The 27,221-nt window shown below is 44.7% G+C and overlaps 1 protein-coding gene, 1 long non-coding RNA gene and 1 pseudogene across 3 annotated transcripts in view; 1 reads left to right on the top strand and 2 right to left on the bottom strand.

The window, feature by feature from the left end:
* Dntt (DNA nucleotidylexotransferase) overlaps window positions 1-15,447 on the bottom strand; it is a 28,863-nt gene extending 13,416 nt beyond the window's left edge. Inside the window, exons 1-6 of one of the 2 annotated variants that reach the window (XM_034520952.2) lie at window positions 15,124-15,446; window positions 5,486-5,660; window positions 4,344-4,472; window positions 3,390-3,560; window positions 2,427-2,498; window positions 763-886 (exon numbers count right to left, since the gene is read on the bottom strand). In XM_034520952.2, coding sequence (XP_034376843.1) covers window positions 763-886; window positions 2,427-2,498; window positions 3,390-3,560; window positions 4,344-4,472; window positions 5,486-5,660; window positions 15,124-15,326 — 874 coding nt within the window. In that variant the 5' untranslated portion in view covers window positions 15,327-15,446. Of the gene's footprint in view, window positions 1-762; window positions 887-2,426; window positions 2,499-3,389; window positions 3,561-4,343; window positions 4,473-5,485; window positions 5,661-15,123 lie in introns of both variants that reach the window. The other variant, XM_076920985.1, reaches the window with a different exon arrangement.
* LOC143436718 (uncharacterized) lies at window positions 13,326-18,651 on the top strand. The gene is made up of 4 exons (XR_013106547.1): window positions 13,326-13,766; window positions 15,165-15,361; window positions 15,478-15,597; window positions 16,567-18,651. It is a non-coding gene; the product is annotated as an uncharacterized LOC143436718 (long non-coding RNA).
* Window positions 18,652-24,163: 5,512 nt separating this feature from the next.
* LOC143441164 (small ribosomal subunit protein eS10 pseudogene) lies at window positions 24,164-26,215 on the bottom strand (annotated as a pseudogene).
* Between the last annotated feature and the right edge of the window lie 1,006 nt (window positions 26,216-27,221).

Genomic DNA, 27,221 nt, shown 5'->3' with positions numbered 1-27,221 from the left:
TTTACTCTATTTTTATTGGATATTAAAAGGAAACATGTAAAAAAAAAAAACAACAACAACAAACATTTAGAAGGGCCTATAAATTGCATCTCCTTATTTCTGGAAAAGGTATCAGCAGCATCCGCAGAAAGCAGTGACCTGGCCACCTTGGTGGCCGTGGTGCTTGCCAGACTTTGAGATGATACTGAGAGCTCTTCTGTCTCCACATTGGACTCTTGTCTCTTCCTAGACTATAAGGCTCTGGTCAGATAGATCAAGCTGTAGCTAGATTTCCACCCTTTTCTCTTGCATTTTCCAGTCCCTAGCACACATTCTCAGGGAGAACCAACCCATTGAGAATGTCCTTTGTCCAGTGTTCCTTTCTCTCCTTCTATGCCAGCTTACCCTTCTGTCCTCGATTTTCATGCATGGTTCTTACACAGGGAGACAGCCAGACCCAAGCATCTAGATGAGTCTGTAGGAATCAGGACAGAGCCAACTCGCTTTAACATCTGGATATAGGGAATCACAACAGCCCAGAAAGAGGCTGTGTTCTCACGTTCTCTGGGCTTTGTGCAAGCTGATGCATTCTCCGGTTAGCTCAGGTTCATCAGCGAGGCAATGAAGGCACAAGGTTTTAACTAGCTTACTCAGGATCACTCAGTGACAAGTGCTAGAGCCAAAATTTACCTGAGTCCCAAGTCTGGAATAAGTATAAGTGACTTCCATGTCACCTGACCCTGACAAGCCCAGAGTGGCCCATGACTTCCCCAAGACTGTTACCTGCTTTCTGCATTTGTGTAAACCTTAGGCTTTTGTCTGACTTTATTTCATGGAGAGTTTTGAAACCCATCCTGAACCATTTCTCGGCTGTCTTCAGTCCCACGCCAAACACAGATGTAAAGAGCTGAAAGGGAGGGAAAGGCAAGCTGTTATTCCCCCAACCCACCCCAAATCATTGCTATGACAACAGAGTGACGCTTTCTAAAGTCTCAGGCCAGTAACAAGAAATATAAGCAAATCTTTGGCCCAGTTTCTCTTGAAAACATCAAGGGAATGGGTAGTGAGTGGTGTGTGTGTGTGTGTGTGTGTGTGTGTGTGTGTGTGTGTGTGTGCTCCCACGAGTGTGCATAAGCATGTGTACTTGCACAGACATTCATAGGCATACGTAACTGTGTATTTAGAGACTAAAAGTCAACTTCAGGCTGGGATGGTTGGCCAGTGAGCCTCGGGGAGCTGCCTGCCTCTACCTCGTTGGTGCTTGGATTTAAAAGGCAACACCACCACACTCAGCTTTTTATGTTGGTTCTGTGGTTCTTACTCAGATTCTCTGCACTTTAGTGAGTTCTCTCTTGAGCCTGGGGATGGTAACTTTCTGAGTTTTGTTTGTTTGTTTGTTTCTGGAGGATCCTTTCATAACCAAAGTGTCACTAAATGAGACAGAGGTGAGAGACAGACGGACATCTGTGGAAGGAGACAGACTGCCTGTTATGTGACTATATGAGAAGCTATCTCTCGGCTGTCTTCAGGTTGCTCAGTCTTTTACACAAAGTCCTGAACTACACCTTCGGTGGAAGGAGGCTCACAGAGACTCAGCACATTCACCCCATCTGCAGGTGGGTAATGGGAAAGTGCAAACTTCAACCCTGGTCTGTCTGTACTCTGAGCCTGGCTCATGTTCTGGCCATATGTTAGGCCTTGTATCACTTATGAACTGAAGGAACTGGCCAGAGTACCATAAACTTCAAGGTAATAAAAATTTGAAGGTGGTTAACCTTAAGTCCCAGAAGCAGAGGTACAAGGAGGGCTGTTCAGATATGAGTTTGTGCTTCAGGACCCCGTTTGCTCTGTTTGAATCCTTGTGTCCCTTTGACATTTGTAACCACGAATAACAGGTTCTCGGTGGGCAATCTCATTGTGATAGGTAAGTCTTTGAACATGGAGTCTTTGTGGGGTGTGCTGGTTAGTTTTAGCTGTCAATTTAACACAATTTAGAATCTCCCAGTAAAGGAGTCCTAATGAGGAATTCTCTATATTACCTTGACCTGTGGGCATGTCTGTGGTAGATGGCTTGACTGTTAGTTGATGAAGGAAGCCCACTGTGGAAGGTGCCATTCCCTAAGCAAGGAGTCATACTTCATACACTAATGTTAGAATAAAGAAAGCTAACAGAGACCAAGCATCTGTCCATCTCTAGCTCTGCCATCCCAAGGCAACAGCGAGAGGGTGGCTGGCCACTGTAAACAACAGGGTCTTCCACTCAGTCTTTACCCAGAAACTTGATCTAAACTTTCTGCATCCAGAAATTGCAGAAAATAAATTTCTATGTCTAAGCAGTTCAGTCTATGTCATTTTGGTCTGGCAGCCTGAGTTATGTAACTAACCACAGCAAACAACAGGATAAATAAACAAGCCACGCCCCAGTATACAAATGTACAATCGCTTACTTTGAAGGATTTATATCTATTATCATTTAACACGGCTTTAGCTTCAGAACTTTCTCCATCTTCAATAATCCCCTGCAAGGAGGGTTGAACAAAAGATTTTGAGTTATGTCCCTGCATAATCGAAGTGCCAGTCTCAAACCTACTGCCCCAACTGCTGGTTTCTCATGAAACTTGAAGATTTTCCCTGGCTGATCTCGAGAAAGCAAGAGTTTCCCTGTAATCTTGAAAAAAAAAATCTCAGTTTACCATAGAGCCAAAACCTTTATAATCTCGGACAAGGATACAGAAAGACAGAGAGCTGACTCTATAGACTCTGAGACAAAATATTCACTGACGAGCATTGTCCAAATAGTCCTGATAATTTTCTTTTTAGTTGATTCAAGTTGTGGAAATAAGGACTTTCCAAACCACCAGGTTAATTGTTGGCTCACTGAGAGGCCAGTCATTATCAAGCCTTATGAGGTCTAGTCTCTGTTGTTTTGAGCTGGGAGATTTTTCTAGAATAATGTACCTTGCATTTGATTAGAATTGAAACTTGTTACTAGATGACAACCATGCCTTGTTAGGAAATTCTTAAATGTTGCTAAACATTTAACTACTGCCCAGTCTCTTCCCAGAACATATAGATACAGAATCGGCCCATTGGACATCACCCTGTGCTGGACAGGAAGAGCTGATGGAGGCTGAGCCTCCCACCCAGCCTGGGGTGGAAAGCAAAACATTTTGCTGCTCTGAGATTTAAGGCTTGAGTCTTTCACTGCCAGTAAAAACCACCATTTGAGAAAGTCATCCTACTGGGATCATGTTGGGATTATGGATTTTATACATCTACACCCATATATCTCTTTCTGTGCTGTATTGATCCATCTATAGATAAATAAGAGGAGAGAGCCTTACCCATGTGAACTGTTCTGTCTCTCCTTCACCTCTTTGGAGGTGTAGCAAATTCCACCTCTCCCTTACCTCTATGACACACTTCGCCTTGTCCCCTAGGCAAGGAATTCCCTCTGTGTCTTTCACGCTGATGATGGGGAATGGTAGAGATTTCAGTACAGAGGCTGCTCGCATGAACACCAAACAAGAACCTTCGTTCTCTCTAAACTCATCATTTTCAGCCAGGATATCAAAGGCATCCTAAAAAAATAAAACCAGGTCAGCAGGTCTGCTCATGAGAGTCACTCACAAGTCCCTCCTGACCTCTGCACTAATAGAGAACCTTTGGAGTCCAGATCTAGCTCCTGTACCTTTGCATTCTCCACTGTGGGACACTGTCACTGAACTGAAAAGATACGTGTCTAATGAATTATGAGTTCAATATTGTTAGATATTTAGAAACAATTTAATCAAGTAGTGACCTGGTGCCCATGATGTCCCAAGAGTCATGACTGGGTTGGGTATAACCCTTCCCTGTCTTCTGGACTAGTTCTGTCTAGCCAGGACTAGCCAGGACTAGCCAGGGTTCTGTCACAATCCCTAGACATTCAGGTCTCTTAGTGTGGACAGGAAACACAGCTGGTGCTTGTGGAATGAAGGTTGTGTTCATCACTCAGACCCAGAGCTGGAGTTAGTTAAGGTGGCGCATGCTGCCTTACTAGCAGAGAATACAGCTGTGGCTCAGAGGGCCCAGTGGCTGCCATCCGTTTCCAGCTCTTCCTCACAGTCGCAGCTTGGAGGTTAGAGACGAGAAGTCTTGTGCTTGACACTACCGAATGTGTTACTCTGGTGAACCCTGACCCTTGAGTAGCTGGGAGTGTATGAACAAGGAGGCCCACTTGACATAGAACCAGAGGTCAGGTTACACAGGTAAGCATAGAGAAGCATTCTCAGATTTCCAGAAAATTCATAATTTAACTTGTAGACTCAGGGAAAGAAGCCTCAAGCCCCACTTTGCCCTGGGTTTCAAGAAAACCTCATTACCGTGAATACTTGGTTGTAATTGTTTAATGTGGTTCTTCGCTGACAAGCATACTGGGAGATCTTGTGCACAGCAGGTGCTGGAATGTTCTGGGAGCCTGGGACAGGACTCAAGGAAGAGTTTCTTCTCACCTACACAAAGGCATAAACATCCATTTTGAATGGCAGTTAATTAGCCAATAGCAAGTGTACATATAACTGTAAATATTTACTCAAATACAAAAAAAATATTTACTTTAAGACAATTCATGACAATTGTCTCTGGAAGAGGGCAAAAATCACAGAGGACTCAAAATGTGTCACATACCTGTCTAGCGTATAGACATAGACATGTACAATTGTTCTTCTTATTAGTACATATTAACTACACCAGATAATGAATTTCATTGTGACTTCTCAAGTATGTACAGGATATGTATTTTTGAAATCACAAAAATGAAAAAGAACCAGCAATTAAATTTTATTTCCTTTGTTTCCTTTATTTATTACAGATGATCCAACCCCTTTCCCAGAGACTCTAGCATTATTGGTAAAGGATTTGGGTTTAAGTAGTCATATTCTTTAATTTTTTTTTCATGAATTATCAGAATGAGGAAGAAAGAAACTCTTTACTTTCCTGAATTTCAAGGCTGATATTCTGAAATATCGGTGTGTGAATGTGTTCATGAAAATAGTTCTCGTTATGGGGCTGGAGAGATGGGTCAGTGGTGAAGAGTGAGTGCTACTCTTGCCAAAGACCTGAATGGCTCACAACCTGCTCCAGGAGATCTGTTGTCCTCTTCTGGCCTCTGTGGACACCAGCACACATGTGTGCACACACATATATACAGACGCAGACAGACAGATACACACAAACACACACACACACACACACACACACACACACACACACACACATAAAAGTAATAGTTCTTTTTTTTTTTAAAGAAAATAGCTCCTGTCTATTACCATGTCAGCACTGTGCATGATTTATGTGTGTGTTACTTCAATTTCCACAGCATCTCTGGAGGTGGGTGTTATTGTTATGTAATGAGCAAATGGAGGCCCACCAGAGTTAAGAGGACCCCATGAGAAAAGACTGATCAACCCAAGTCTGTGGATTCTGACATCCATCCCAGTGGTCATCCAGCAAAGGAGACACTTACAACAAGCTGGTGTCTCCCCGTCATCTCCACTGGCTTCCCAGCTCCCATGCATTCAACCAACCAGGAGATGTCCAAGAGTTTGAACTCAGAGCTGGCTTTGATGTTCTGCAGCTGGAGCCACTCCAGGACGTCTGATCCGGAGTTGTTCTCTGCCACAATGTGGGTGACAGAATCACTAGAAATGGGAAGCAGAGGTATCAGTAAAAGGAGCTTCCAAAATGAGACCTGCTCTCCCCTCTCCTAAAGGTTTCTGAGAGTCCCAGCTGATTAAAGACAAGGCACACACTGGGCCTGACCGTGGATCGTCACACAAGGAAATCATCTCTGTTCTAATTGAAGAAGCAGCAGTGGACCACATCCCAGGTTGGATGAGGAAAAAAGGTGATGTTAGTATGATTCATGTAAAATAGAAATGTAAGGAACATGGAAGAGGAAGCTGTACCTAAGGCTGTGTCTGGCACAGTGTGGGCAGTTTTGGTGTACTGCTTCAGTTTTGCTCATGGAAGACTTGAACCCAAAGGTTTTCAGATTTGTCTGATGAAACCCGAGTTTTCAATGTGTTGTGAGAACTCAAAGTGCAAAGAGAAATAGGTGTGAATGTGCACACGCCTGTCTGTCTGCATCGGCTGGACGTGCTGGAGCAAAATGTCTTAGATGAGGCTCTGGGGGCCAAGTAGTTCAAAGTCAAGGAGTGCGTGCCCCTCACAAATGGCACAGAAGGAAGGGGGCATTCCTGGATCTTAGCCTACAGGAGACATTCTGAAGACAAGAGGCCAGGGTGAGATCTGAATGGGTTCTAGAGAAAGAACAGCGCTCAGATGATTTGAGAAGCCAATGGTGGTTGTCCTGAGAGAAAGGATTCAGTAGTCAGGGGACAGGAGAGGGTTGTAGGGATGGACTGGGAAGGGTGTGTGAGTTGTAAGAATGGCTGAGCCATCAGTGGCAGGGATCTTACATGCCTTGTTCAGGAGCTGGGCTAAGACTTTTGTAAGCAGAACACTGGTAGTATTATCACGCCATTTTTAAAAAGCCAATCTTTGGAAGGGAGAGTGTTGGAAAGAGGATATATGGGGAAAAACAGACTGATTGCTGGCACACTTGAAGAGAACACAAAGGAGAAACAGACAGGCAACTTGCAAGAGTGCCCTGGAAAAGGTGAAGAAGGAAGCCACATCTTGCACATGCACACAGTGAAATAGTGGCCCTGTGGGCCAAGACAGAAGTTGAATCTCTTTAGCAGAGAGATGGAAACATGGAACTGAGACTGTTTCTGGTGTTCTGTGCTTCTGGAGAGAGATCAAAATGAAAATATCTGATTGACAGGTAAGACTTCAGAGTGGTACCACAAAACAGGCTGGAGGTTGGAACTGAGACCATTTGGATAACAGAAGTAAGTTGAGATCAGACAGCATTTTGTAGTGGCCAAAGCAAAACAGGTATCTACATCCCTAGCTTAGGTTCATAGAATTCCAAAACTTATTTGTAATAGATTCTTTGAAAGGACCTTAACATCAAAACTTTAAGGCACCAACAAAAGGACTAGTTGGTTCATCGAGGAAGCTTTAGTCTATCCAAACCTCTGCCCTCTGCCCTTTAGAAGAGTGTGTGTGTGTGTTTATATGTGTGTGTGTGTATGTGTGTATATATAGCAGTATATCACAACTTGTTGTAATATCATTGAATAAACACTAATACTTACTCTTATAGTAATGGCGATTTGTGTGAAAGCCATGCTGACAGGGTCCTGATGCTCAACCTCCTTCTCAATCACCCTTCTTACCATCCCCCACCCCCATCCCATGTTCTTTTCCTGGGACTTCCTGGTACATCATAGGCAGGCCCCAGCTCACACTGTACATGGAAGCCACACACCCTTAGATCTCTAAACAGCTTTGTGGGTAATGACTTGTGTCGTGTGAAGGAAGACTGGGGTTGAAGTTTTCAATTCCTGTTTATACAACTTAGCAAAACAAAATCAAAACAAGGACCTCCCCCCAACTATGGATAGATTTATTATGCCATACATTTCCAAAGGGTGCCTTCCACTGAAGGGGGAACACATGCAAGAGCATGAAGCCAAATGGTGACAACCTGGAAGCAAAGATGAACAGGAAGTGGAACCCAGCCGTCAGTCAGTCCCACACAAAGACTTGAGAGTAGGAGAAGGAAAGACTCCTTGGCAACAAGAAATGTCTCACTAGGATAGGGAGGGAGCAGAAGTGGGGTGGGGAATGAAAACAACCAAAATGTATTATATACATGTAAAACTGTCAAAATGTTCCTCAGGGCCCACCCCAAGTAACCCACTTCCACCAGGAAGTTCACACCTCTTAAAGGTTTCACAACATTTGCAAACAGTGGCACCAGCTGGGAGCAAGTATTCAGACATATGAGCCTATGGGGGACATTTCACATTGAAACAGTAACTGCAATGTGAGAAATTTCACATTGAAACAGTAACTGCAACGTGAGAAACTTCACATTGAAACAGTAACTGCAACGTGAGAAACGTATTTACTCTTTCTAGTTACAGTTTTGTCATGGGATACATTCTTGATGGACAACTCAAGCTAGAAGAATATTTGTAGAATTCAAGCCTGATGCATTTTCAAAGAAGAATCAAGATTAATTATCAAATTGAGGGGCCAGAGGCTTGGTTCAAAGGTTAAGAGCACTGGCTGCTCTCCCTAAAGGTCCTGAGTTCAATTCCCAGCAACCATATAGTAGCTCACAGCCATCTGTAATGGGATCCCATGCCCTTTTCTGGTGTGCATGAAGACAGTGTACCCATCTACATAAAATAAACAAAGAAAAAATTTGAAAAGTATTAAAATGAGGTTTTCTAAAGTACAGGCTGCATCAAACAGCTAGTAGTAAGTCTTCCACAAATGCAGGCAGGAGAAACGAGGAAAATCATAGTTACAATCATGCTTAAGATGCCTTAGAATCATGCAGAGTCCAATACTGAGCCATTGGGTGTCAGTCAGGTAAAAAGCAGTTTTAAGTCACTATTTAGAAGCTGTTTGTAACTTGACATTGCCAAACCAGCTTTATTATTTATGTTTAGGTTAAAGCACTGATAAATATGATTTTATTTTTGTTAAACTGGTCATTGGCCACAAATAATTTAAGGAACAAGAATTTAGCAGCTATGTCCACGCTGGTCTCATCTCTGATGTTGTGTCCACTCGATCCTGTCTCTCTGGTCTAATCAGAGCTGGCATTGTTTCTTAGGGTTGGTGGCTGTCAGTGGCCTCCTGCAGATGATTCTCTCTGACTAAACACTTCTTCATGTTCAATCCTGAGCCTCACCAAACAGTATCACAGGGGAACTTGTTCCCTCCAGTGTGGTCCGCTGACAATTCCTTATTGATGCACAGTGACAGTTATCTGTCTCTTTGGAAAAACATGGATTTATCTCAGCTCTAAGTGCTTCTTCAATATTGAAAATATCAAGAGTATGGAAGCACTGACATATACCAGGTACTAGTATTAAATATTAAATACATTAAATGTATATGTCACACATTTAATTATTAATATTGCTGGGAGGCAAGTATTATCCAACCCACATAGCAATGAGGAGAGAGCCCTGGGAGACATTAAAACCCTTCCCTGCTAATAACTGCAGGGTGAAAATCTGATCACAGATCTTTTTTGACCCAAAGCCATGATTTTGAGTAGCCATGAGTTTAGCATCTGTGACTCAGTGCTTGTTCCAGAGCAGAGGAGTTCCCTGCTCAGGTCTCTTTCATCCTCCCCACAGAAGGATTATCTGAACGGATGTCATGCCAACAAAAAAGAGATGGAGTATCTGAACGGGTGCCATACTGAAAGGGAAACAGTTCCTCCAAAGGGCAGAGATATGAATGAAGAAACCCTCTAACATATCTGCCCAAGAAGCCCCCTTGGGTATAATTTTTGTCTTCCTATTTTATGTTGAATGTCTGCACTACAAGACTGCAGGAGGTTAGAGCTATCCTAAGTCTAAAAATAGCTGCTGTAGCTGCACACCCAGGAGGAAGATCTGCAGGAGGCCACCGACTGCTCTGGGCTCTTTGGGCTTTGCCCCGAACCCCAGGGTGAGTGCAGAAGACCTGAGGTCCATCTTGCAAGCAATGCTGCCTCTGCCAAACATTCTCACTGCCTGGCTCTGCCTTGCATCTCCTTGTCTAGTCTGCCTCTATGTAAGCCCTGCCTCTGACATGGGCTTTGGGAATGCCCAGGGGCAGAGGAGCTCCTGGGACACAACAAACAACAACGACAAAAAAACGGGTGCATGAAAAGCACGCTGTAGAGTCTCTACAGCATTTGCAAGTATGACAAACTACCATGTGTGGGGGGTGTGTGTGTGGGGGTGCGTATAAAACTTAGTCGTCACATCAGCCATATGAGGTGAGCAAGCAAAATACATTTAAAAGAAATAAGTTGTAATGTTCACCCTCCTGAAACACACACACACACACACACACACACACACACACACACAGAGTTCACAATAGCCCTTTGTTTACATCGTGGGGACTTAGGAAGGAGGTACGTGGTGGCTCTAGGCACACAGAAATGATGGAGCTATAAAGAGACAGAAACAATTTGATCCTTACATGTTACATATGCGTATTCAATTATTGTTCTGGACACCATAGATATATGAAGTTATTATATGTTAACTAGAATGTATGTGACAAGTATAATTTCATGCAGAAGTTCAAAATATTGCTAGGATTATCAGGTGGGGCTCAAGAAATCACTCACAAATCTTAGCTCTGAGTATTTTTCTCATATACCACTCTGCCACTACTGGCTGGCAGTGCCTCACTCCATATAATTAAAGAAGCCTCATATGAACTAGAGAGGTAGCCATTGTTATCCACCACTCTTTCCAGTGCGAGTTTTATCTCTCACGGATGGTCTTTGTCACCTGGGGCATGTTCTGATGGATATTTTGTAAACAGTGACATTAGCCATGTTTACAGTTAAACTAAGCTGCTTAAAGAAGCCAGCTTAACCCACCCCAATTCCAGCTCTGCCAGTTCTGTGAGCAACCACTGTGTGTTAGAACCCCTGAAAGCAAGGCAGCTAAAGGTTGGTTTTCCTATTCCAGCCCTGGCCGGGATCTCACCCGATTCCTTAACTACCTTTAACAGTGTTATAAAACTTCTCATTAACTTGAAGCTTATAATTTTTGAAATCATGTATTACCATGAGATCCCCGTGGGCTTTGAAGGCAAATGCTCTGAGATAACGAGTCCTGTTACAAAGGTGAAACAGTGAACAGACAGGGAGCAGAGGCAGCCAGGCTAGATAACACACAGCCATTACAAGCTGTCTGAAAGGAATGAGTTGTTGTGGAGGCCAAAGATAGTTTTCAGTCACATTCTGTCTGCAGTCACATGACAACACGTAAGGTATTAACTGCTTTCTGTTCCTGGTCAGGTGTGAGGTGACCAGCTCTCTCAAGCTTCTGCTGCTATGACTTCCTTGATATGATGGTCTGTAAACTGTGAGCTCTAACCCCTTTCTTCCTTAAGTTGTTCTTGTCAGCATACTTTATCGGAACAAGAAAAGAAACCAAGGGGCTGGAGAGTTGGCTCCGTGGTTAAGAGCATTTGCTGCCCTTGTAGAGGATCCAGGTTCGATTCCCAGAGCTGACATGTGACATGACTCACAACCGCCTGTAAACCCAGTTCCAGAGCATCCAGCACCCTCTTCTGGTATCTGAAGGCACTGCACCCATGTGGCATATATACATACATATATACTTACATATGGGCAAATCATTAATTGATACACAAAGATAAAAGTAAATGCTTTTCAGAAAAGAAATTAAGATAAAAGATATAATTCCTGATTCCCTTATCTCATTGTAAACTCTTTGCTTACAAGGCTCACGTCTTCTTCTATCTTGTTTGTCCAGAGCTCCACATACATTGTGCAGAGCAGGCACTCAGAGGCTTCTGTGATGGTTTCAGCAAAGGCAGAATCTTCCATTGCAGGCAAGCTGTGATGGACTTGGCAAGACAATGCTGTCCTCTGGTACATTTGCAACAACTTGAGCAGTGTTAGCAAGTATGAAGCTCCTGAATGGATAGAAAGATGGAGCACCATCCTTCTAAACTACATATCCTGCTGCCTTGACTGCAATGATTTGTTTCAAGACACGGGGGGAGTTAGCAAAAGTATTTACAGAGAAGGGTAGATAATAGATGAAAGCCTTCAAGTATCTCACTCTATGTGAACTCAGGATGCAATCAGGGAGTGGAAAACAGGAGATCTTGGTTCCTATATTAAGCCTGTATTAGGAGAGCTGAAGTTAGCCACATGCTCTGAAGTCTAGGATGCCAGTGACAGAATAAATTCAATATTCTGTTCTTCGATATTCAAAACTACCCAAGCAACTTAGCAACTCTTTCCTTTCATGTTTTAGAAACCAGCTTCCTATGGGACATAGACTAACTGGGCATCCCACTCAAAAATGACACATTTGCGTTGGAGAGAAGAGAATCAATTCAGAGAGTTCAGTACACCGAGGATCTCAGGTAAGGTAGGAACCAAGACTGGTCCTCTTGGCAGCCAAAAGTATACAGGAGCTACTGACATTAGCCTGTTCCAGAGCATAGCATTCTCCTTGCCTTAGGCTTTGAATTTTACAAGCTAAGAAAGAAGTGTAGCCATTACTGTTAGTCAGTAGCCTTGACATTTTTCCTTTTAATTCATCATCATTAACAGTAACTGAGATCATTGGGAATGTACATGAACATTAGCATATGACATGGTGCCCATGTGGGGGTCAGAAATCACCTCTGTAGAGTTGGTTTCTTTCCTCCTTGACTGGGGTTCCAAGGGTTAAATCTAGGCTGTCGGGCTTGTAGAGCAAGTGGTTTCACCTGCTCATCCATTTTAATGGGTATATATGTGTTTTGCCTGGATGTAAGTCTGTGTACCTCTTGGAAGCCTGCTGCACGCGGAAGCATCAGATATCCTGTAACTCGAGTTGCAGAGGGTTGAGAGATGCCCTGTGGGTGCTGGGAAGCAAAGCTGGGTCCTCTAGAAGAGCAATCGGTGTCCTTAGCCATTGAGCCATCTCTTCAGCAGCAAACTTAAAGATTCTTTTTTTAAACATTCATTTCTGGTGTATGTGGAGAAGTCAGAGGATGACTCGTGGGAATTGCTTCTTTCCTTCCATTGTGTGGTTCCCAGGGATTGAAGTCAGGTTGTCAGGCTGGGCAGCAGACACGCTTACCCACTGAGCCATCTCGTAGGTTTGATTACCAGCACCCACAGGGCAGCTCTCAACCATCTGCATATGCCTCCATGTGCAGCAGGCCTCTAAGTGGTACTCAGATTTAAATCCATGTCAAAGACCAGGTATGGAGGCACTAGGGAGACAGGCAGGAGGAACTCTGTGAGTTCAAGGCCAGCCTAGTCTACATTGTGAGTTCCAGGACAGCCAGGACATCTAGAGAGACCCTGTTTCAACAAACAAATATATTTCTCATTAAAAAAAATGGAAGACAGAAAATATGAGCATACACCCTCCCACACCAGATAACTGCTTATAGCCTTTTCATGGCTGCTTTCCTGTCTTTGTTCTGCTTGTTTCTGTAGTCTGACCTAGTTTATATGGTGGAGAAACAACCTTCTTTTGGTTTGGCTGTACAGGCCAATGGATCTAACTAGTTAACCAGACTCACACTTGTACTATGGTGAAGTTTATCAAAGGATTCTGACATCCTTACTCTCACCTCAGCATATATATTATATAATATATATATATATATATATATATATATATATATATATATATATATATATCCAGAATATTGATCTGGATGCCATGGTTAGGGAGAAAAGGGGGATTGTACTGCTTAACTGGGAAGGGCCAGAGCCAGGAGGTGAAGTCTAAAGGTTCTCCCTACAGTAATTAATGACTCTCTATCTGGGCACAGAAATTCTGTTAGCGCCGGGGCTTCTGCTTCCTGTGGTTCATCTTCCTCTACAGCACACACGTGTGTTGAATGCGTCTGTGCTCTCAGCCTGAGAACTTGGCTCCATCATGGGCATGGCCACAGCTTGCTCACCCATTTCCTCTGCCTCCTGAGCAGCTGGCATGGTTCTGGCAGCTGGCATCTGGGGCACCGAGCTGATTCACCTCACCAACAAAGTCACTCGCTTCCTGATCATCGCCCCCAGACACTTGCCTCAGCCAGTTTGCTCCACTGGGGACTCAGTCCGTGGGTCTCCACCAGAAGCTTGGACCTTTTACCAGAGAGCTTTCTGAGTAAGTGGTATCCCGCCTGACGGCTCTTGCTTCCCTGCTGGTCCCTGTTCAGTTTCTTTACCATGAAAAGCAGCTTTGTAGCTGCTAGTACTTTTGATTTCTGTTTTTAAATTTCTCTTTGAACATTTTTTTCTGTTTTATCCTCCCCTCCTTTACCTATCTAATCTCTTTCTCTTTTAAAGCTAACACTGTATGTAAGTCTCACAGATTAGTTATGCTCAACAACGAGTTGAAATATTGGATCATGTGAAAAGAACATTAGGGAACAAAGTTGAGAGTGTCTATAATTTGACTTTAAAACAAAAAATAGGAGAGCATGTGACAAAGACTCAGAAAAGAGAGAAGCTCAGAACCTCAGGAATTTTTGATTGGGGACATGTTAGCAAAAGATCAAATGTCCCCTCAGCTGGGCACGTGGTATGTGACATTCCTGAGTACTGACCTTGGAAGTGTATCTCCACAACACTTCAAAGCCAGTATTTCACCAGCAAGAAATGTTTGACAACTTTCTTTTAAAGTCAAAGACTTAAGACCCCAAATCCGAAGTGTAAAAGTCGTATCCTCTCTGACATAGTATGCTCAGCATCCCCTCCCAGCTTGCACAGTCGCAGGCAGTGAACTGAGTAGATCCCCCATACTCCTACTGTAACCCCAACACTTCTGTGTGCAGCCATCATGTACATCGGGCCCTTTACTGGAACTTTCTAAATAGATTTGATTATCTTTATTGATTCAAGATAGTGAACACATAGAACAGTCAGAAAAACCAGTGATAACTGGTTCTTACTGAGGGTCTAGTTCAAATGGTAGCTTCAATCACCTCCCTGCTTAGACCCTGATCATATCACACTGCAGTGCCATCTGTCACCCCTACACAAACATCTTTTACCAGTATCTCTTCCTGAAGCCCACTTGGACCACTCTGTGGAAAACCATCACCAAGGCCACTAAGGTACCCGTGGCAAGCCATCCCAGCCTAGCCCACCACAGACCCTTAGCACAGCAGGTGTGTATAAGTCAGAGGCAGACAATCAGACCCCTCTCCATGCTCCAAAGTAGCAACGTAAAAAATTGATCCCAATGGTGTTGGTTCAGTTTGTTACAGAATGGAATCCAGTGGTTTCAATGTGAAGTTTTCTGACTCGGTTTCTGGTTATCATCCCTGAAACTTCATCTCAGAGTCAGTCACAGGAAGACATTTTTTTTTTTTAAATATTATCTCTTGGTACCAATTAGTTCTATATAATCTCATTTAGCCTCCACTCATCTTGTCTTCCTTAGCCAGCCAGCCCCTTGGGTCCCTTGGGGATGTCCTCAGGGTTCCTACATGCTTGAAAAGTGACCAAGGCTGTCCTACCTGAGTTCATTTTCCACCCTGAACCCTTTCCTTCGGGCCAGCTCCATGAGGAAGGCTCTTCGAGTTGTTCCCATCTTCTTCTCCAAAATGAAGAGGACCAAGTCTCCAAATCGGACATCGTGAGGTGTGGAGGCCCCCGGGGCGCCCATCTGCCTAGGTCTCTTCTTCCGAGGACTCAGGTGGACTGCTTGCAGTGGATCCATGGAAGCAGGCTGTCTGGCCCTGTCTATGCCATCAGGTAGTGTCTCCTGAATAAGGGCTCTGATGTCATCTCACCAGCAGACTCTGAAGCCTGCTTCATATCTGTCACCCTGGTGACAACTTCCTGCTGAAGGAATGTCTCACTCTGACCAGGTCCTTTCCCCACGATGGAGCTCTTGACGGAAAGATAGTGAACTTAGGTTTTCATACGCTTGATCTCTGCAATACCTAAGAAGAAACTTGTGAAGAGACTGGGAACCCACCGTTGGCTGAGTACTTACCTCTAAATGTGTTCAAGCCCTTTAGGTTGCATTTTAAAAGCCATTTTAAAAAATTTATTATATTTGCTTACTGGGCAAGGGAGTATGTGTGTGCATGCCACGACATCAGTGTGGAAGTCAGAGGCATTTTCCCAGGAATCAAACTTGGGTCATCAGTGTTTGTAACAAGCTTCTATCCCCACTGAGTCATCAACCTGGCCCCTGCTGACTTTATTGATTCCTGCTTTACTCTAGCTTGCTTCTATTCTTTCTCTTGGACGCACATCACAGTACACTGGATGTCTACATGGCACTGCACGGGTGTGTTACATATGTGATTTCACATGGATGGCATCTGAATTTCTCACTCTGCTCCTCACTTTTTTAAAAAAACAATTTACTTATTTTTATTTCATGTGCATTGGTGTCAGATTCCTTGGAACTGGAATTACAGACAGTTGTAAGCTGCTGTGTGGTTGCTTGGATTTGAACTCTGGTCTGCTGGAAGAGCAGCCAGTGCTCTTAACCACTGAGCCATCTCTGCAGCCCCCATGGTGACTTTTTTTTTTCCCCCAACAAGCCCATAACTATGTTTTTTCAATCTCCGTTCTGCTCTGCTGCTTTAATTACTATCGATTTGTGGTGGGCACAGGACCCCAGGTTCCTGTGTGTGAGCACACTTTATAGATGAGGAAAGCTGAGGCTCGGCCACTGCAGATCACAGAGTAAGGGGTGAAGGAGATCGTGAATGCAGTTCTTCTGACTTCAAATGTGATGCATCTTAGTTTGTTGTGGCGGTTTGGTTTTGTGTTTTCAGTGTACTGAGTTTCCAGAGAGCGGCCACTTCATAACTAACATTGGTCTCTGAGATGAGCTGGGCTTCGGAGAACAGTCACTACCATAAAGTTAGGGGCATTTTCATAGCTCTCTGTGCAAAATGAAACCTTCATCTTACTTACATTCATCTTACATTACTTCACAGGTCTCGCTTCTGGAATACCTACCGCAGGACCCAGGAAAGACCTAAAATCCTTTGCTGACTGAATTCTTATAAGACCACACTGTCAGCTAGATACCCACAGAATGGGGGAGGGTTGTCAGTGTCCACAAAGTTCCATATGGGCAGCGAGAAGCAGCAGAGAAGAGCCTCAGCCCCGTAAGCAGCTTGCTCAAGGCCACAGGACCAGTAAGTAGCCACAACTAAGAAATGGCTGAGTCAGGACCCAGAGTCAGGTTTGTCTGACTTCAAAATGCATATGCTCTTGGGGCCAGTGAGATGGCTCAGTGAACAAAGGGGCTTCCCGGCCTTGAGACTTGAGCTTTGTCACAGTGGCTAGCACAGTGGACATGAAATTGATTCTCACAAGTTGTCATTTGATTTCCATAGAAGCACCCGGATACACACATGTGCATACACACACACACACACACACACACACACACTAAAATATAAGAAAAATTTCAAAATTAAAAATGTATGCTCTTAGCCAGGAGGTGGTGGCACACGCCTTTAATCCCAGCACTTCGGAGGCAGAGGCAGGCGGATCTCTGAGTTCAAGGTCAGCCTGGTCTATAGAGTCAATTCCAAAGTGGCTAGGCTACACCGAAAAAACCCTGTCTCAAAAGACACCAAATATACATGTGTATGCGCACACACACACACACACACACACACACACACACACGCTTTTGAGTATTCACACCTGTCAAAGTATAGACTGGGCTTCTTGTGTGGTAGAGACCTTGATGGTGTTCACTGAAATGTAGCAAAAGAGACTTAATCATCTGGAGGGGCCTTTTGTGCCCAGTCTCCCTAAGACTGGGGTGCAATGTTTGCTTGATGGAGATCACCAAGTGGAGACAAGCCCCGCTTTGACCCTCTGTTAGATGCTTGGTTTCAGACTGCTACATGATGGAATTAGTCTTAGCCTCCCAGTGATCTGACAGCATGAACAAGGCAGTACTCTAGCCAGGGCCCGGGGTGGTAACATCCCCATAGTAACGTAAGACCACAGAAGCAGCAACGGGGACAGACAATAGCACAAGGATGCAGCCAGGGATGTGTAAGATCCCATCTGCACAGCTGGGAGGCCTTGCACATTCTCTTCACTTCCTTAAACCTGTTTCCCCACATCTAAAGCAAGAACTGAGGTAGCCCATTCCACCCCCGTACAGAAGGCTTGGCACAGAGGAAAACATTAAATAGGAGCCAATAGTAACTTCTATTCTGCTCAGAGGGTCATCTTAGCTCAGTCAGATCTATACTTTATAAAAGTGTTAAATTATCCAAGTATCACATTACCAACTGCTGCACCCAAGAATGGGACGCATTTCCTACAGTCACTCTGAGCTGTATCAGAGTCCTTTTCTGATTCCTAACCTCCAAGATTTCCACTGCCCATTAAAGAAGTCTTCTATGGTAAATCCTCTCTTCTGACATGCCCACTGTATGAAACACCTAACTGAATCTTTAGCACAGTGTACAATGAGAGCAGAGGCGCAGGCAGGGTATTAGCCACACCACTGGAGGCATACTCTATCTGAAGAGAGACTCACAAAGATGTACATACCAGGCAGCTCATCATGGCCTGATCTGTACGTAGGGTTTAGAAGCAACACGAGTTGTCTATTAGCCAGCTGTTGGATAAAGGGTGACAGGACACTTGTAGCCACCTTAAGCCGTGCCATATGCTAGTTATCAGCACAGGTAAATGTCCAGAATCTAATAATTACAAAACCAGTTCACAATATTTGGCGACCAGTTCAAATAGAGAGGAGTAAGGAAGCAGGCCTGTGGCAAGCCTACGTCGGAACAGTGGATCCCACTGCTCATGGGGATTAGCCAGGATTTTTAGCTTTCTCTTTGTGCATTTTTCTTTTACAGATTTACTTTGTCCCTTCCTCTCCTTTCCATTCCTTTCTATGTTTATTTATTTTTCTTTGAGACAGAGTCTAGTATGTTTCCCAGGCTTGTCTAACTCAGCAGTTTACAGGGCCCTTCCCAACTCCACCTCTTGGAGCAACTGGTACTACACACCATGCTTGGCTATTGTTTAACAGATTCCTACGATAGACAAGAACTGTATTTTAGCTCCAACAATAAATTACTTTTAAATTGTTCTCTTGTGTTTACACGTTGGTGACTCAAGGGTGGTGAGATTATTTTAAGTGAGCTGGACAGAGGGTGGACTTATCTCTGCTTCATCCTGTGTGAAGTCTGCTTCATCCTGTGTGAAGTCCTGCCTGACTGTCAGGCAATAATACTCCACTGATCCAGGGCTCTGATGTTGAGGAAAACAGAGGTTAGAGTTAGAACCGTTTAGGAATCTCACCCTAATCAACTTTGGAGATGACGTATGGGGCTCCTAATCCCATTTTTCTGAGTCACGGGGTCCTTCACAATAGCATCACATAGTTTGAAGCCTTTGTACTGTGATTTGAAAATAGTTTTTACCCTCTAAACCTATATGGGAATTTTATTGCTGTTAGAGCATTGTTGGGAGGTGAAGCCTGGAGGGGCAACTAGACATCAAAAAAAATTAGTGCCTTTGTCACAGGTTGGATGCAGCTAGTTATCATGACAGTGGGTTGTTAAAAAGTAAAGCCACCCTTCACAATTCATCCCTGACACACACACTCACTTGCCTTTCTGTTCCCACCATGGGAAGAAGAATGCAGCCTTGTCTATGTTCAGTGAATTCCTGCCCTCCCAAACTGTTAGCCAAAATAAGTGTTATAAATTACTCAGTTTCAGATGGTTTGCTGTAACAGCTGAAAATGAACTACAGAGCCACAGCCAATGGAGGGAGGCGGAAAACTGCTCAGAATCATCCTAAAATGGGTCTGGGGTCCTGGAAGCATGCTGGTCATTTTTGAAATGAATCAAACTCTGCTCATGAAGTGTCTTGAAGATTGTGAAACGTGGGTCTGGGAAGCTATCTCAGTTGGTCATGTGTGGACACACTAGGAGGTCTGGTTTCCCTGAACCATACTAACCCATACTTCCAAACCTGATCTGGAGGGGCAAAGTGATGGAGGGGTTTCCTGGGCTTTTCTGGGGGCCCTTCCTGCTCCTACCATTTTTATTTCCTGCCCACAACACCCAGCATTATCAGCTACAGACATACCCACAGCTGTGTTGCCGGACTTCTCTGTGCCTCAATTCCCTTATGTGCTCAGCGAGGTTCTAGTGGTTTCTGTCTTGTGAGTGTGGATGAAGACTAAATAAATACAAAAATATTGGCATGCAGTGCTTGCTCAGGACAATGCTGTTAACTAAAAGGCCGTGACTTCTCTTTTTCCCTCTTCATGTCCCTGTGTCTCTACTGCACACTTCACCCATATTTCTGCCCGTGCTGCTCAAGGTAGACTCTGCATCTTAGGGAGGGTGAAGAAATCTGCAAGGATCCCAGGGCTTCAGGAAGATGTTCCAAGACAAACAAAACAGTCTTCAGTGTTGGGTATGGTGGAGCACACTTGTGATCCCAGAAACGGGGAAATCGAGGCAGCAGGGTCATGAGTTTGAGGCCAGCATGGATTATACAGTGAGACTCTGTTGATGACTGATGATAAAGTCGGTGTTGATGAGGATGATTCTGTAGTGAGTTAAGTCAGGGGGATCAGACAAACTCTATGCAATGAATATTAAAATGTCTAACACCCCATGGATCCCTGCAGTAAAGAATCCTGCTTGGCTTGTTGAGTCTGGAGCCCAGCTTGGCCCTATTCTGTTTGTTGTTTTGCGCAGTACTTAGACAATCTATTGACTCAATAAGGCGTATCAGTGACCCTGGTCTAGACAAGCCTGAGCCACTTGTCATTTGTCGAGTGTGTCTGCCTGGACAATTTCTGTCACCAGCAAGCTCCTCCGCTTCCAACTTGTAGAGCAACAACAGAGTACTGACCTTCACAGCCTCATAAGACAAAACTTCCTCCGCCTGCCCGACCCGCGTGGGCACCACTCACGGTTCTCCCTGTGTTCCCCACCCTGCCACTCCATGCTAGCTGGCAGGACTGACTCTCCAGCCTGCATATGGCGTAACAGGGATGAGGAAGTGAAGGGCACATCTGGCCACTGGCCACCATTCTGCCATTCCTGAGTGGTTGCTTCTCCTCTGGGTTTAGTATTGACCCCACATCTGCATCGCCAGCCTGTTCTTCTCTCCTGGGTCACTCATCTACCTGACTGTCCTTAGAGCCCTCCACTGTACAGGAAAGAGCCTGGCAGGCTGCAGCCTTTCCCTGGATGGACCAATGCATCTCCTCTCATCCACAAACACTATTTTTACCTTGAGCCCCGTTGTTCTTTGCACACATGGAGGGAGTCGGTTTAGGAGAGGAGATGTCTGTTTCCGGCGGTTTTATATTCTTTTATATCAAACACTTCACGGCTCCTCTTTATGTCTGGGAACTTTGCCATCCAACTGCAGGCAAGGTCTTGTTTTGGTTTGGGTTTTTTTTTTTTTTTTTTTTTTTCTGAGCGAGTGCCAGCTTCCTCTGTTGACTGCACAGCTGTTCTTGGCTCTACACAGCAGCTGTCTTCTGGAGCGTAGAACTGCCCCACTGGGAAAAACTGTAGAGTTTCTCGAAGGGCAAAAAGTTTCAGGATGTATGCTTCTTGTCATTGAGAAGCCATCCGCAGTAATATTTATCCTTTGAGTGCCTAAATACAAGAACATTCTGTATTTCTTTTTTTTTTTTCAGATTTTTAGTATTTATTTCAGTGTATGTGAATATACTGTTGCTGTCTTCAGACACACTAGGAGAAGGCATCAGATCTCATTACAGATGGTTGTGAGCTATCATGTGGTTGCTGGGAATTGAACTCATGACCTCTGGAAGAGCAGTCAGTGTCCACATGGCGGTACTGGTGGCATCTAGTTTTCATCCAACCACAAATATTGAACTCCAGAGGAACACAAAATGAGTAGGCTACAGCTTGAGCACAGCACCCCCCCCCAACCCCCACACTCTGGATGTGAGGAGGGACAGGCAGTTGCACACAGGAAAGATCTAAATAAGAGAGTTGGGGTTTTGTTTGCAGAACGTGGAGCTGTTGAAATGAGTTTGAACGGAGGCCCACTGAGCAATATGGCACCTCATGAAGATAACTAGGCAAGGATGAATCGGAGAAGAAAGAGGGAAGCAATTAAGAGATGATAGTCCTGAGATGTGAACTAAGACCAGACAAGGAGTGGGAACAGAGTCACAAGTAGGATGACAGCCCCAGACCACAGGCTGAGGGATTTGTTGGTCACTGGCTGTGAGGAGGGCTTCTCAGCCAAGGCCCTAGGAGCCTGCAGAGCCCTCCAGCCTTGCCATTCCTGGCTTCTTTTGCATTTGTATCTCCAGCCCACTCCCCTTCTTGATTTTTGTTTTTCTTCTTGAAGGGGGGTCTCCTGTGGCCAGGCTGAACTGCCTTGAACTCAGTTTGTGGCCAGGGATGACTTTGAACTTCTGTCTTTCTGCCTTTCTCTTGATCCTGGATGCCTGGCTTGCAACTTTGTCTTGACTTCCAGGACTATTTGATTCCACTTACAAACATTTCCAAAATCCTAATACAGGGTTCTTCATCACCACTACTCCACACTCTCTCTTAAATCTTTTCCAGCCTCTCTTTTGCTCAATAAACTCTTGAGGCGACCAGCTAAATGTCCTCTCCCTCTGGACTGCTGATAAGACATGAGTACGGGCTCAGAGAGCAGTACATACGGCAGGTGAACATTAAAAGCTCTTGAACTGTCAGGCAGTAGGAATGGGGATTTGAGGACAAACTTGCTGAGCTAGGCAGTCAAATCAGAAAGAAGCAATTTCAAAAGCAACTTCTGCGGTCTTTAGACAATAAATTGAAAGACAAAATAGAACTGTTAACGAACACAGTAAAAATTGTGTGGCGTTAAACTGAACTTGGTGTGCATCTGACCTTCGTGGCTTGAAGAGATCCATTAAACGGTTTTGGTTTTTCTTTTCTGAGTTTTGGGGGTGGGGGGGGGGGAGGAGACCTAAAACTATGGGAATAATGGTAGCTCTAGGAGTTTGAGCTGTCTTAAGTGGGGAGGTGTGATGGCTAGCTAACAGAAACTGACAACACTACAGATCCCCTGATCATGCCCAGCCTCTTAGCCATGTACCTTCTCTCCAACGCAGACAGCCAAGTCACTGACCCTCTCTGTAGAGGATGCTGACAAAGACTCCCCAGCCCCTCAGGCAGGAGGCTGATGGCTCAGAGAGAATGCCTCAACACCTTAGCTCAACACAGCAATAGCTGCTTGTGTTGTGTCTATTGTGATTCCTCCTGACCAGTATTCTCCCACTGCCCCAGAGATGTTGACCCACACACACATCCCTCATCTCAACTCCTGCAGACTTCCTCAAAAAACACACTGCTAATATACATTTGAATTGTCTTCTGCCCCTACCTACCACTCTATAAACAGGCAAGTGTCGCTTATCTCTCTAGAGTATAGCCTTCACTGGCCCGGAGGGCCGAGCATCCTACACATACATGAACTCCTGATTACACACCTAAGGGTACCATTTCTATTTCTGTCCAGAGAGACTGACAGCATCTGTGTCCGCTCCTGACACAGGTGCAGAAGGGCGGGGGGCTCAGGCCCACGAGCAGTGGTGCCAAACCATTTCTCTAAGGCTGTTTTTTTTCTGGTGATACAGCCAACCGCTCCCCTCATTCCTAGCCAGGAAACACAAGTCTTTTATCAACACCTGGGAGGAAAAGGGGGTTCAACCGCCCTGTAGACACAGTCCGTGCATGTGATGCCAAGCTGAGTCCTTAACTCAGCAACCTTGAGACTTTATTTTAAATGTTTAAGTGTTTCTCAAAAAGAGAAATTCCGTGCTCTGCCCAACAATCTAACACTAGGCAGCTAATAAAGCCCCCATTTTTTTTATTACCTTCGTTTTCAGTGTGTGCCGGAGTGTTGTGTGTGTGAGTTGATGTGTGTCCATGTGAGCCGTGTGTGTGTGTGTGTGTGTGTGTGTGTGAAATAATTTTCAGGTCCTTTTCAAAATACAGACCTATGAATAAGCCTTTCCTTTTTAAAATTTGAGTAAAAGTTAGATTCAATTTAGAAGGTTGTAGAGACACTAGCTTAGCTTGCATCATGTGCCAAATATCGTGTGTGTGTGTGTGTGTGTGTGTGTGTGTGTGTGTGTGTAACTACATGTTTCTGTGGTGCACAGGAGGTCGGCTCCTTTCAAACACACTCTCTGGGGCAACCGTTTGCTTCGCAGCAGAAGTGACCTTTCACCCTGCTGGTAAGCTGAGGCTCTGATAGAAAAGGTAGAGAAGGAACTGGGAAGGAACCGGGCAGATGGATTAGTGGGTAAAAGCACTGGCCATGGAAACATGAAGACCTGAGTTCGGATCCCCAGCGCCCTTGTAAGAAGCCAGGCATGGCTAGTCACACCTGTAACCCCAGCATGGTGAGGGCTGCTGGACCAGCTAGTCTAACAAAAAAAAAAACCAGTGAGGTCCAGGACACTACAGACTTTCTTCCTGCCTCCATATTTGCACACATGGGCACATGGACTCACACATACACCATGAACACACAAATAATGATAGCATTTTTATGAGTATAATCATCTTTTTTGTTTTGTTTCATTTTTCTTTAAAGTTTATTCAATACAACATAGTCTCCAACTTTACTGAGGTGGCTGATCACATCCAAGACCGAAGCCTCTAAACTGGAATTTGTTTGCTGAGCCAGCCCCAGCCTCAGCTTTCCCGTCAGCTCCAGGGGGTCAGCACTCCTTCTGTAAGTGTCTATCTGTCTCCCCTCTTGTGAATCTTGCAGTCTGCTCACTCTCTGGACCTTTGGGCCAAGGCCTGCCAGTTTCAGGACAGCCTCAGCACAGGGTGGAGGGCACGATCTCTGGAGGTAGGTGCAGATAATCTCAGAGATACTGGACACCCTCCTTTTAAGCTAATAGAAATGTCTCTTCATGTGGCCTGGAGACTTGAGAGACTGCATGGCCTTCATTACATGAAGGTTGGGCACATTCTTGTCTGCCAGCTTGGGGTGTTTGGACATGTGGACATCTTTTTTTGGCAACTATCACGCCTTCCTTAAAAAGAAGTTCATAGACGGCAATCCGATTCTTTTTAGGCATCAACATCGTGGTGGCTGCAAAGAATAATCATCTTAAAAACAGAAGATCCAGAACAATTTCTTCTGAGGGAAGAGACCACAGCTCTGATTGGACAACTAGGTGAATTTCATCTGCTGTAGTCTCCAGGGTCATTATGCTATCTCCTAAATTCAGGCGACTCTAACAGAAACACATCAAACCGAACGGCACATGAGTTTATCTCATGAATTTGGAGGCTGGGAAGTCCAGGTGCACGGTACCAGGAGAGGTACCATGGTGAGGGGCCAGCTCTTTGTTTCCAGATGGCCCTCTTCCCACTAGATCAGCAGTTCTCAACCTGTGGGTTGTGACCCCTTTGGAAATAGACTGACCCTTTCACAGGGGTCACCTAAGACCATTGGAAAACACAGATGTTTACATTATGATTCAGAACAGTAGCAAAATTACAGCTATGAAGCAGCAACAAAAATATTGTTATGGCTGGGGGTCTCTACAACATGAAGGACTGTGTTAAAGGGTCTCACCATTAGGAAGGTTGAGAACCACTGAGCTAAAGTCTCCCTCATCATGATGGAGAGATTACTTCTTTCTCGAGTGTGTGTGTGTGTGTGTGTGTGTGTGCAGGCATGCACGTGTATGCATGTGTGTCCCTATGAGTGTGAGAGTGATAGCACATATGGAGGACATAGAACACCTTAGTTAAGTCTGTTCTCTCATTCCACCTTTCCATGGGTTCCAGGGATTGAATGCAGGTCTCTCTCCTGGCTTGATCCATTTCAGCCAGTCCCACTCTGTCTCTTACATAAGGGCACTAGTCTCATTCCTAAGGGCCTCACTCTTGTGAATTGACTAACTTTTGAAGTCCTCACTGCTGTGTTTTATGAAACACAAAGTGATGCAGAAGGAAAGAAGCATCTCAGCAGGCCCTGTCAAGGTGTCTCCCGGAACAATCAAGCCCTGTAACAGGCCTACTATAAAAAGAAGTTTATTGGGGGAAGGGAGCCAGGGAGGAGAGCAGGGACCCAGAAAGGGGTAGAGGCAGAGAAAGAAACAGAGAAGGACAGAAAAAGAAAGGAGAGGAGGCTGCCTGCCCAGGACAAGTGAAGGAGTGAGTGAGGAAGAGAGTGAGGGGTGGGAAGAAGAGGGAGGAACAGAAGGAGGGAGAGAAGGAGAGAGGAGGAAGGAAAACGGTGCTGTAGAATGTTTGTGGAGTGCAGCTGAGATGGAAATCTGCTTTGATCTCTGTAATAGAAGTCTACTATGACGGAGACCCAGAATGAACTTCTCTTAACTGTTGGGTCTTTAAATTTGCACCACCAAGATCTCACCAGGTGGCAGGTGACAGGACATCAGAAGAAGGTATCAGCTGGCCTGTATGGCATGATGTCACAAGGACAGATAGCTCCTGTCTCTCAGATCCAGGCTCCACACTGGGGTAGAAATCTGAAGAATGTCACATCTCCTGGAGCCACCTAAGCAGGAAAGGGAAGTCACTGAATGGATTGGTCGTAATCATTATACTGGGCTGAGAGGATGAGGGGATGGGGGGGGGGGTGAGTTTTAGCCATTTCCACAGGAAAAAAAGAAAAGCAGCGCCCTCTATAGAAAAAAGAGGGAAGCTCATATTTTCTCTCTTCTTCAGCTAAGGTTAATGATTTTGCTCTCTCTGATACATGAGCTTGTGAGTACTCAGGTGCATCCATTTACAAGCCTCAAATACACAGACAAACACACACATACACACGGACACACATGGGCTCACACACATGAACACACACAGGCACACATACAGGCACACACACAGACACAGGCATGCACACAAATGCACACACATGCACACGTGTGCACATACATGTGGGCACATGGGCACAAACACAGGCACACACATGGGCACACACATACATACACACACACAAGCACACATGTACATGTATGGGTGTGCACACACCTGGGCACGCACTGAAGACAAAAGCAATGCAAAAAAGGGCTTCATTAGCAGCCCCAGCCTGGTCTTAGATTGTTGGGTAGAGCACAAATGCCAGATTCCTGGCAGCAAATTCAGTTTTATACCCAGGAGAAATGCAGCAAATGAATCCATCAATGGTGCCAACAGCATGCTTTTACTTGCAAAGTAGCATAGTGGCTTCCTGAACTGGCCAGACTTGAAGTTCTCCTTGTCACCACTTGGGGTCAGCATTTCCACCTTAAAATGCTTCCGGCTTGTGAACCAAGTCCCTGAAAGTAAAAAATCTGGTGAATTATATAGTAATGAAATAACTTTAGGGGGTTCCAGCATCCCCCTTTTTGTTTTTATGTTCCCTGCTTCATGTTCTGTTTGTGTTTTCCTGTGTGCAAGAATCATCCATTTTACTTGCAAAGGCTGACGCCAGGCTTGTACCATTCATTCAGTTTAGAAAAAATAAATTGAAGTTCTCATACATGTGTATAATGAATTTTAGTTGTTTTCACCTGCCATCCATTTGGCCAACATGTTGTGTGTGTGTGTGTGTGTGTGTGTGTGTGTGT

This window comes from Arvicanthis niloticus, chromosome 1 (assembly GCF_011762505.2).
Source record: "Arvicanthis niloticus isolate mArvNil1 chromosome 1, mArvNil1.pat.X, whole genome shotgun sequence".
NCBI classification, from domain to species: Eukaryota; Metazoa; Chordata; class Mammalia; order Rodentia; family Muridae; genus Arvicanthis; species Arvicanthis niloticus.
Note: the sequence above shows the minus strand (reverse complement) of the source record. Positions and strands in the feature narration are given on the sequence as shown.